General features: G+C 52.9%; 1 protein-coding gene across 1 annotated transcript; it reads left to right on the top strand.

The window, feature by feature from the left end:
* Positions 1-6,211: 6,211 nt before the first annotated feature.
* On the top strand, positions 6,212-7,539 carry LOC123058159 (uncharacterized). The gene has a single exon (XM_044480976.1). The coding sequence runs from the start codon at positions 6,312-6,314 to the stop codon at positions 7,275-7,277; it is 966 nt and encodes a 321-aa protein (XP_044336911.1). The 5' UTR covers positions 6,212-6,311; the 3' UTR covers positions 7,278-7,539.
* Positions 7,540-10,967: the final 3,428 nt, after the last annotated feature.

The raw sequence follows: 10,967 nt of genomic DNA, 5'->3' as shown, positions 1-10,967 counted from the left end.
TCTGGTCCGCAGGGCTCTGGATCTGGTCCTTCTCCCTCTCCGGTGCTGGATCCGTGGGAGGCGGCGGTGGCCTCCGGCGGTGGGGTATCTTCGTCCTCGGCTTCCCTTCCTACTCAGGGTGCGGGGCGGGGCTCGTCTGCCCCGTCTCGGCCCCTGCCTCCCCCGCCTCCTCGCGCGTTTGGGGCTGGATCTGGTTTTCGTCCGCCGCCTCGCTCCTTCGCGGGGCCGGCGCGTCGGCCACCTGGTCCGGCCTCGGGGGCGCCCCTCCCTCCGGGCATGGGGGATGGGATCCTTCCTCCTCCTCCGGCGCATCAGCAACCCCGCCCCTCCCCTTCCTCCCACAGCAACCCTTCGGCGCTCACCTGTTTTGCCTGCCACAGACCGGGGCACTTCCAGTCTCGCTGCACCAACCCCCCATTCTGCTTGATTTGCCGTTCTGATGGTCACCTCACGGTCAACTGCATGGATAGGCAGAAGCCTCCCGCGGTCTTCCAGTTTGGTATGGGCCTCCCTGGTTGCTCTTTCTTCGCCTTTGATGGTGACCTGCCTGTTCGGGAGGTGGCACCTGCGCTGTCCAATGCGGCGATTGTCTCTGTCAAGGACCAAAAGATCTCGCCCCAAACTCTTCTGGAAGGGCTCCGCATTTGGGATGTGGCTGGTTGGGACTGGCAAGTTGTGCAGCTATCGGACTTTGACTTCTCTGTGGTGTTCCCCTCCAAAGAATGCCTGCGTATGATCGCTTCCTGCACCAGTTTCACCTTGCCCCTTAACCAACTGGTGGTTTCTGTTAAAGCGGCTTCATACAATGGTACTGCGGTTGGCCCTCTCTCTCAAGTGTGGGTGTTGATCGATGATCTGCCGGCTGGCCTGCGCTCGTCTGCTTTTCTCATGTCCTTTGGGGTTCTGATTGGGAAACCCATTGAGGTGGATGAGGAGTCTCTGAACAAGGTTGGTCCTGCTAGGATGAAGGTTTGGTGCGTTGACCCTGAACGGGTGCATGGTTTCATTGATGTTTACCCATCTCCCAATGGCATCAGACTGCGGGTGCGGGTGGAGGGGGCGGCGGCGGCTTTCCAAGCTCCACCTCCCCCCCTCCGTCTGTTAATCCTTCGGATAAGCATGATAAGCATGACAAGGAAGGGGATGGTTCCTTTGGTGGCCCTAATCAGAGCTTTGGGTCTAATCTCCGCTTCACTCAATCCGAATGGGATGGACTGGCAGACTCAGAACGGGAGTTGTTTCAATCTCAAGCGCCTGATGGTGATGCCCCTCGTGATGACTCGGTGATCCCCCCTGCTGCTCAGAATGCTCCTACTACTGCCGCTGATCTGCCAAAGGCTCCGCCTTGCTCGGCCACTCCTATGTCTGGTGCTTGCTCCAATCTTCCTGCTCGCCCTCTCTCCCCCACCCGCTCGGGAATTGAAGATCTTCCTGTCTCTCCTGCTCGTGATATGATGGAATCCCAGCCCCCCTCGAAGAAGAAATCCTCAGTGCGCAAGTACTCGGCTAAGAGCCGGAACTCGTCGGGCTCGAAGCAATCAATGACGGGGATTTGTCGGCGTCTTGATCAAGATCTGGGCTCCATGTCCCGCTCAGGCCCCCATGTTGGCTCTCCTGCTGTGCGGTCGCCTGCCATCCGTTCCCCGGTGTCCACGGCCCGTAAAGGTAGACGGGTGGCGCACTCTGGTGGTTCTATCCTGGAACGGGCGGAGAAGCGGGTTGCGGCGAAGGACCTCCCTCCCCCAGGTACCTCCCCATCCTCATTTGCCGCTGTTTCTCCGGTTCGGGTGGTTTTATCTTCGATGTCTGATGATCATCTTTTAAACATTATGTCGGATGTGGGTGTGGTGGTCGATTCTTCTGTTGGTTCTCCTAGTTCGCTTCTTGCCATTATTCGGGCTAATGAATTGGCTCAGGCAGCCATTGCGAAAGCCAAAGAGGCTGTTGCCTCGCGGGTCGCGGATGCTGGCTGTGCTGCGGGGGAGGCTTCGGGTGCTGGTAGTGGCCAGCCCCCTTCCTGTCCTGCCAAGAGGGGCGCTAATAAACGTTCTAAATCCTGCATGGCCCCCTGCAGGTCGAGTCTCCGTATCAAGAACCTGTCGTATAAATGAGGGCTTTATTCTGGAATATAAGGGGGTTCGGTGCTAGGGGGCGCCATGACCAACTTAAAGATTTGGTTCATTCTAACTCTATTGATTTTGTGGGGCTGGTTGAAACTTTTAAGGATTCCTTCTCCCCTAGTGAGCTCTCTGCTATCGTGGGTATGGATAGATTTCATTGGCAATTCTTACCTGCTTCGGGACACTCTGGCGGGATTTTGATTGGCTCTAATAAGGATATTTTTGATTTCGTTGCTTTTGATCATGGGTTTTTTTGGGCTAGTGTTGTTCTGTCTCACAAATCTATGAATACCCTCTGTGAGTACATCGTTGTTTATGGGCCTGCGGACCACTCTCTATCGAACCTTTTCCTTAATGAACTCTTGACCAAGATTGAGTCTTGTACTTTACCGATGGTTATTGGGGGAGACTTTAACTTGCTGCGTTGCCCTCTTGACAAGAATAATAATAATTTCTCTTGGTCTTTAGCCAATGCTTTTAATGACTTTATTAGTGCTAACGCCATTCGTGAGCTTCCTCGGGGGGGGGGGAGCTCGCTTTACTTGGTCTAATCATCAGGCTAACCCTATTAGATCCGTGCTGGATCGTGTTTTCCTTGGTCCCAGGTGGGATGCCCTGTTCCCTAGGTCTTATCTTCTCGCTAAATGCATTGTCGGGTCTGATCATACCCCCTTGATTCTTGACGATGGTTCCATCTGCAATAGACCTCCGGCTAGATTTCAGTTTGATGCTTCTTGGCTGTCGGTTGACGGCTTTGTCGATATGGTCGCTGCGAAAATTTCCCACTCCCTTTCCTCCAACCTCCGCTCCTTTGGCCCTCTGGATGACTGGCATTCTTGCTCCTATTCCCTTCGCAAATTTCTTAGAGGGTGGTCGCGTAACCGTGCGGCGGAGGATCGACGCTCCAAAGCCTTTCTTGAAAATCAGATCCTGGAGCTGGATCGTACTGCTGACTCTATTGGGCTCTCTGACGATGGATGGGCCGTTCGTTATAATCTGGAGGCTGCACTTTTGCAGCTGCACCATCAGGCTGAGATTTACTGGCGCCAGAGGGGCACTCTTAATTGGACACTCAAAGGGGACGCTCCTACTGCATATTTTTTTGCGATTGCGAACGGTAGGCGTAGGCGCTGTGACATTAACAGTTTGATGATTAATGGTCTGCGCTCCTCTGATCAGTCGGTGATTCTAGCTCATGTAGTGGATTTCTTCTCGTCTTTGTTAGGGGCTAAACCTCAATCGGGCTTGTCCATTTCCCCCCACCTTTGGAGTTCTGGTCTTAAAATTTCCCCCGAGGAGAATGCCTCCTTGATGATCCCGCTCTCTGATCAGGAAATCTGGGACGTGGTTAATTCTGCTAACCCCAATGCAGCATCTGGGCCAGATGGCTTTTCCATTCCTTTCTTTCGGAGATTTTGGCCCCAGTTGAAACAGTTGGTGTGTAGCGTTATTCAGGGTTTCTGTCTTGGGACTGTCGATATCTCTCGTCTGAATTACGCTGTAATATCCCTGATTCCGAAGGTCAAGGGTGCTGATGTTATTTCCCAATTTCGGCCTATAGCGTTGATTAACAACTTTGCCAAATTCCCTTCCAAAGGCTTTGCGAATCGGCTGTCCCCGGTTGCGCATAGAGTTATTAGCCCCTTTCAATCTGCTTTTATCAAAGGGCGATTCATTCTAGATGGCATTCTTTCCCTTCATGAGATTGTTCACGACCTTCACGCGCGGAAAGCTAAAGCGGTTATTCTTAAGTTAGACTTTGAAAAAGCGTATGACTCGGTCAGTTGGCCTTTCCTCAAGCAGGTCCTTCTTGCCAAAGGGTTCGACGGTGCTTATGTCCATCGTATCATGCAGTTGGTCTCGGGTGGCCATACTGCTGTTGCTGTGAATGGCGTTATTAGTAACTTCTTTGCGAATGGCAGGGGCCTTCGCCAAGGGGATCCAGCCTCCCCGGTTCTCTTTAACTTTGTGGCCGACGCCTTCTCTTGCATGCTCTCCAAGGCGGCCCGTTGTGGGCACATTACCCCCGTGATCTCCCATCTTCTGCCGGAAGGTGTCTCCCATCTGCAATACGCTGATGATACAATCATATTGGTGGAGTTGGATAATGCCTGTATTGCCAATCTTAAATTCATCTTGCTGTGTTTCGAAGCTGTTTCGGGTCTGAAGATCAATTTCGCCAAGAGTGAGGTTCTGGTGACGGGTGTGGACGGGGCGGAAGCCTTGCGAGTTGCCAGGCTCCTTAATTGCGCTTTAGGTTCTTTCCCTTTCAAGTATTTAGGACTTCCTATCTCTCCTGGTATCCTTCATGCGAAGGACTTCGCTCCGGTGGTTGCTAAAGTAGGAAACAGGGTGCTCCCGTGGAGGGGTAGATATAATACCAATGCAGGCAAAGTGGCTTTAATCAATTCTTGCCTGTCTTCTCTCCCTATGTTTCTTATGGGCTTCTATCTTCTCACGAATGGCGTGCATTCTGGCTTCGACAAACATAGGGGTGGCTTCTACTGGAATTCAGCTGATAACAAAAGAAAATATAGGCTGGTTAAGTGGCAACTGATGTGTAGGCCTAAAAACCTTGGGGGGTTAGGCATTATTAACACTCGGGTGATGAACATGTGTTTGCTCATCAAGTGGTGGTGGAAAATTATGACTGTGGGGGCCGGGTCGCTGTGGTTTTCGATTCTTAAGGCCAAATATTTCCCCCACTCCGATCCTATGTTTGCTCCCGCGCGGCGTGGTTCTCAGTTCTGGAAAGCTCTTGTTAAAGTTAGGCCGATTTTTTTGGAGCATGTCAAGTTTTCTGTGGGGAATGGGTCTGCTGTTCGTTTTTGGTTGGATTGGTGGTCTGGGGATGCCCCACTTGCCGTGAGCTTTCCGATTTTGTTTTCTTATTGTCCCAATCCGCAGATCTCCATCGCGGAGCTGGCTGCTAATAATTGGGATTTGGCTTTCCGTCGGGCTCTGTCTCCTGAAGAGTTGGAAGATTGGCAAAGCCTCTCTGCCCTCTTCCCCGTGCTCTCGGAGTCGGCTGACTCGGTGTTTTGGCCACTTTCGGCCTCTGGTAAATTTTCTGTTAAGTCGTTGTATTCTAGACTCATTGGTGGTACCCCCTCGGCTAGATTCTCTTGTGTCTGGAAATCAAGGGTTCCTCCGAAAATTAAGATTTTTCTCTGGCAGGCCTTTCGTGGTCGCCTCCCTACTGCTGATCAGATCAAAAAACGCAATGGGCCGGGCTCTGAATTCTGTAACCTGTGTGGGGCCTTGGAAAATTCCGACCACATCTTTTTCAACTGTGTACTTGCCAAATTAGTTTGGTCTTGCGTCAGATCTTGGCTTCGGGTTTCTTGGAATCCCTCCTCTTTTTCTGATATTAGAACTCTAGCTAAAACTTTGGTCGGGGTCACCAAGAGGGTAATTTGGGTTGGCTTGGGAGCCTTATGCTGGGCCTTATGGAATATTAGAAACAAATTTACTATTGAGCTTACCTTCCCATCTAAACCTGCTGATGTTCTATTCAAATCATGTATATTCTTGCAGCAGTGGAGATCATTGACTAAGGAGCCTGATCGGGACGCCCTGGACCTGCTCATCAACAAAATTCGGGCTTCGACTTCTCAGATATCCGGGACGAACCCTGCCGTATAATTTGGTGCTGTTGTTTGCGGACATTTGGTCTTTCTCCTCCCCGGCCTGCGCGCTGTGTATGGCAGTTGCCTATATCATGCTTGCTTAGGTTTCTCTTAAACTCCTCTGTGTGGTTATGATTTCCTGTGAACCTGTGGTATCCGTGACGCTGCCTGGTGGCTTTATCTATAAAGTCGGGCCTTGGCCTTTTCTCTAAAAAAAACCGGTCAACAGGGAGGGGAGGGTTGAATCCTGACCGGTTTTGAGACTTGGGGGTTGTAATTTAGACGGTATTAAAGTTCAAGATTATAAATTAGATTAAAGCAAGAATTCAGGGTTGAAATATGCACTTCTCCCTTTCCTAACACGCGAGAAATAGAAACAAGCTCCAACGGCTGAGCATGTGACTGAGACTTTTTTTTGAGAGAGAGACTGAGACTTGGCAAAGCCGTTTCTTCAACCGAACCACCTGGGTCCATTCTGCGTGATTTGTCCTCCAGGGCGAAATTAGCGCACCCATTTACGACCGAGCCTTTTCACCTCTGCTAGGGTAAGGTCCAGGTGGCCATGGAGGACGGCCGCCGCCGCCGCCGCCGCCGCAAGAGTGCCCAGAGGGAAACCGCGCCGGCAACCAAGATCGATGCCCTCACGGACGATTTTCTCGAGCTCGTGTTCCTGCGCCTCCCCTTGCATCGCCACCTCGTCTACGCAGCGTGCACGTGCCGGCGCTGGCGCCGCGTGATCGCGGGCGACGTCGGACGCTTCCTTCTCCGGTTCATCTCGCTCCGCGGCCTGTCGCCCGCCCACTTCTCCGGCCACTACCGCGTCGACGAGCGCCACCGGCACCCGCGTCCGCCCGGCGGCAACCCCGTCTTCGTCCCCTCCTCCTCGCGGTGGGTGGCCGCCGCCGTCGCGCGGAACCTCGCGCTCGACTTCCTCCCGCGGCCGGGACTGGCGGGCCGCTGCTGGGAGCTCGCCGACTTCTGGGACGGTCTCCTGCTCTTGCTGCTCCTGGACAAGGAGACAACATGGTCGCCGGCGTATGCCCTGGTCGTCTGCGATCCCCTGACGGGGAGCTACAGCACCGTCCCGCTCTCGGCGTGGTTCCAGGGCTGCGGTTGCCTGGGCGCCTTCCTCCTCCACGGCGAGGACGCGGGCGCGCGCATCAGCCTGTCCAACTTCAGGGTGACGTGCGCGGTCTATCGCCCTGGGGACGGCGTCGCCAGGGCCTGCGCGTTCTCGTCCGCCGGCGGCGGCCGCTGGACCTCCGGCGCCGCTCGTAGCAGCATGGCAGTCTATGGCGACCAGTTCGGGAGCGGCAGGGGTCTGGGCCCCTTCCACTTCGCAGGGAGCACCTACGGGTTCGCCTACTGGACGGTGGGAGACGGCATCCTTCTCGCTCTGGACAAGAAGGCCGCCGAGTTCTCCTCCTCCGTCGGGCTCGACAAGACGAAGTACGCCGCGCTCGAGGACAAGCGGCACACCGCCGAGTACGCCTACCAGAGCCCGTGGTTCCGAGCATGCTTATCCTAGCTGCCACGCCGTCGTTCAGGGTTCTGAATAATTCCTTAATTTGCCGTTTGTTGTGATGATCCTAGAGCATCATAGAGTATGTGTTTGTGTGAGCTTCTCGATGACCGCTTGTAGGCAAAGTGGCAAACACTTTTAGATGTTCTATTGCCGTGCATTCATAGTTTGTTTATTTACAACTTCAGTTCGTTGGATTGTTTGGTTATTGTTCTGGGCATGAATCTCGCCTTCAGTTTACTTTCATAAAGGCGAAATTGTTTGTTTTGGAGAAGGTCTTCTTCACAAAATTGTCTAGCTTAAACATAGGAAAAATTATGATTGTTCCACTATCCAGCTCCGAAATGTGAAGGTTGCAACAAAATTTTCCAAAATTTTAGTGCCCCACCAAACCGTGCGAAGAAATTGAGCATGGGCCAGTGAAGTGAAAGACGTTAGCGCTTGTTGTCATCTACTCAGCCCTCTAAGCCATCTCCTTTGACGCCGTTCTTCGCTGAGGGGCCCACCATTTGGCCACGTAGTCAACAATGAATAGTAAGCCCAGTAACGGCATTGCTGAGCAGCAAATTTGCTCCTGCACACCATTTGGCCACGTAGTCAACAATGAATAGTAAGCCCAGTAACGACATTGCTGAGCAGCAAATTTGCTCCTGCATGGCTGCATTCGTTCTCGGACAGAGGATCAGTTTACGGACATGAATACGGAAACAGGGCCGGCCCTGAGGGGGGGCAGGGGGGCCGGCCGCCCCGGGCCCCCGAAATCCAGGGGCCCCCTCCCGGCCTGTGCGTAGGTAGGCAAAGGCCCAAGCCACATGCAGACGGGAACGACGCAGCGTTGTCCTCGTTTTCCTTCTTCCAGCCCATGGTGTATATGCTTCTACATTAGAACAGGCATGCATGAGGCACGAATCAATCAGGAAACCCTAAAAACCGAATCAATCAGGATCCATCAGCTTGGAGACACAACCAGGGAGCTTTGATCAAGGATGAGGTCCAGTCGTCCAGATTGCAATGAATATGGCTGCACACGGGGTGGGGCGTCTGCGCACCGGCGCTGGATGTCACCTATGGATGTGGGCGGTTGCCGGCCGGCCGGCCGATGTATATTCCACAAGTATCGTTAACCATTATGTTTCTGCAGTTTGATACTTTGTTCTTGTGGTCTAAATCTCAAAGAGATCAAGAACGAAAGTGATGTTTTGGATAATGATTCTGACGACTAATTTTCAGATGAACTATGCAATGACGGAATAAATTGGAAAATTAGGTCCTGATTTATTAAGTTTTAGACGAACTATCACAATACTTCTGCTTTGATTTTTGAAGATATGAAAGAATATTTTTCATATCATTTATATTGATTTTTTCATGATTCTAAATTAAGTTTTCAGGTATTGTTATTTATAATATCAATCCTACAATTAGTTCGTCTAAGGACTACTGTGCACACCTTTACTTCCTCCATAGGTCATCATATAAAATTTTGGGTTACTCGTGAGTGAACCTGGGCATCCTCCGGGACGCCTAGTCCGGGCCGGGCTATGCAAAGCCCGACCTCAAAATCCTAAGCTTGAGCCCAGCCCGACCTAGCCCAAATGTCGGGCTTTCAAGCACCTTTTTTATAAAATAATGAACTTTGGGATATTTAAATGATATATTATACCGATATTTCTAATAAAATAATGATATATGCCATGTTCGGGCTTTTAGGCCGGGCTTCGGGCAGAAAAGCTGAGCCCGAGCCTGGCCTGGTTGTCGAGCTTTCGGGCCGGGCTGTCCACTCCCGGGTTTACTCGCGAGATCGTAGTGACACAAAATCCAAAGTGTTTAGAAAACTGAATATTATTGTTATGATGATTCAAAAGGGGGCCTCGAGTTTTAGTTTTGCCCCGGGCCCCTAAATTCTCAGGACCGGCCCTGTACGGAAACCGGCCATCCAATGCTACCGTGTACAATTCAAAAACTGTTTAAACAAACCGGACTATATTCATACAAACCGGATGAAATTCATACATTTCAGACATATTTTAACTAAAAATTATACCGGACTAAGGCAAAACTAGTCTATGGCCGACCCCGGTGGATATCCATTCCCACGACATAGATACCTTTGACTAGTCTACAACCGACCGCGGAGGATCTCCATTGTCTTTCCTGTGTCCGGCAGCCCACTCATCGGATTACCGTGAGACCTGGAGGTATATGTTTCAGTGCAAAGGGTGTCGTGGGAGTAAGTTTGACAATAGAATAGGGGGTACGTAGGAGGAGGCAAGATCCTAGCTACAGCAAGGTTGTGCACGCAAGGTTTACGAGTTCAGACTCTTCTCGGAGGAAATAACAGCCCTACGTCTCGGTGCCCGGAGGCTTGGCCGACTGGATTATGCGTGAGAGTTACAGGGGGTGCGAACCCTTCTGCCAGAGGAGGGGGGTGGCTTAAAGCATCTCCAACAGCCGCGCCAAAAGGCGCGCGCGCGGTAAACTAAGTTTTTAGCGCGCGTGGGACGTTTCGGCGCGCTCCAGCGGTGGCGGGAAGCTAGCGCGTGCGGGAATCATTTGCGCGTGTGCGGGAAAAGGCGGCAGCTCGCGCGCTATTTTTGGCGCACCGCTTCCAGCGCGCCTTTAAATTGCGGCGCTCGCCACGCGCCTATTCCACACTCTCTCTTCCTCTTCCGCTGCCACGCGTGCCCCCCCCCACTTCCTCGTTGCTTCCTCGCCGCTCCAGCGCCCCACCACCGACGCGCCACCATGCTGCCGCGCCGCCGAGGAGCGTCGGGCTACCGCGGCGTCCACCAGCGCCCCAACGGCTCGTACTACGCCGAGATCCGGTCCGGCGACGTCCGGCTCGGCCTCGGCACCTTCTGGACTGCGCACGAGGCCGCCCGCGCGTACGACGCGGCGGCATGGCGCCTAGACAGGCCGCGCGCGCAGATGAACTTCCAGGACATCCACTCGCGACAGCAGGCGCAGGACGTCGCCCCTCCGCCTCGTCTTATCACGGACCAGGACCGTGCGGAGCACGCTCAGCTGTAGCGCCGCCTCCTCATCGCCGAGGAGGACGAGCGGGCCATGGCGGAGTGGCGCCGGCGCCATCCGGAGGACGTCACCGATGAGCAAGCCTACTGGACGAAGCAGACGGAAAAGCGTCGCAAGGAACGGTTGGACAGGCGTCGGCGAAAGGCCCTGGCGTTATCGCAGTGCGATATCGTTGAAAATGGTGGGCAGTCGATCTTTACAGATAATGATCCTTGTTGGGACGACATGTGACTCGATACCTCGGACCAGACGAGCGAGGATGACGATGATGATGATGATGATGATGACGATTGGGAGTAGGTTGTAGTTTTATCTAGTTGCACTATCTAGTAGTTTTTTATGTCGTTGCACCCTAGTTATGTATCTATGCTTTGGAACTATGTATCGTTTATCTATGAATGTAAAATATCTATTGGAAAAGGCACAAGGATTTTTTCTATGTGCCTGCGATAGCGCGTGCTGCATTTTAGCGCGACTGCTGGAGCGGCGCGCGCGCTGCATTTTGGCGTGGCTGTTGGAGCCAGCACCGCCGGCCGCGCAAAACCAGGCGAAGGGCACGTGACGCGCAGCGCGGCTGTTGGAGATGCTCTTATATAGAGTGCGACAGAATCCCAGCCATCCCACGTTACACAGGGTTCAATGTACATTAAGACAGGGCGTTAC

The sequence above is a fragment of the Triticum aestivum genome, chromosome 3A (genome assembly GCF_018294505.1).
Source record: "Triticum aestivum cultivar Chinese Spring chromosome 3A, IWGSC CS RefSeq v2.1, whole genome shotgun sequence".
NCBI classification, from domain to species: Eukaryota; Viridiplantae; Streptophyta; class Magnoliopsida; order Poales; family Poaceae; genus Triticum; species Triticum aestivum.
The sequence above is the reverse complement of the archived record's forward strand: the minus strand, read 5'-3'. Positions and strand labels throughout refer to the sequence as shown.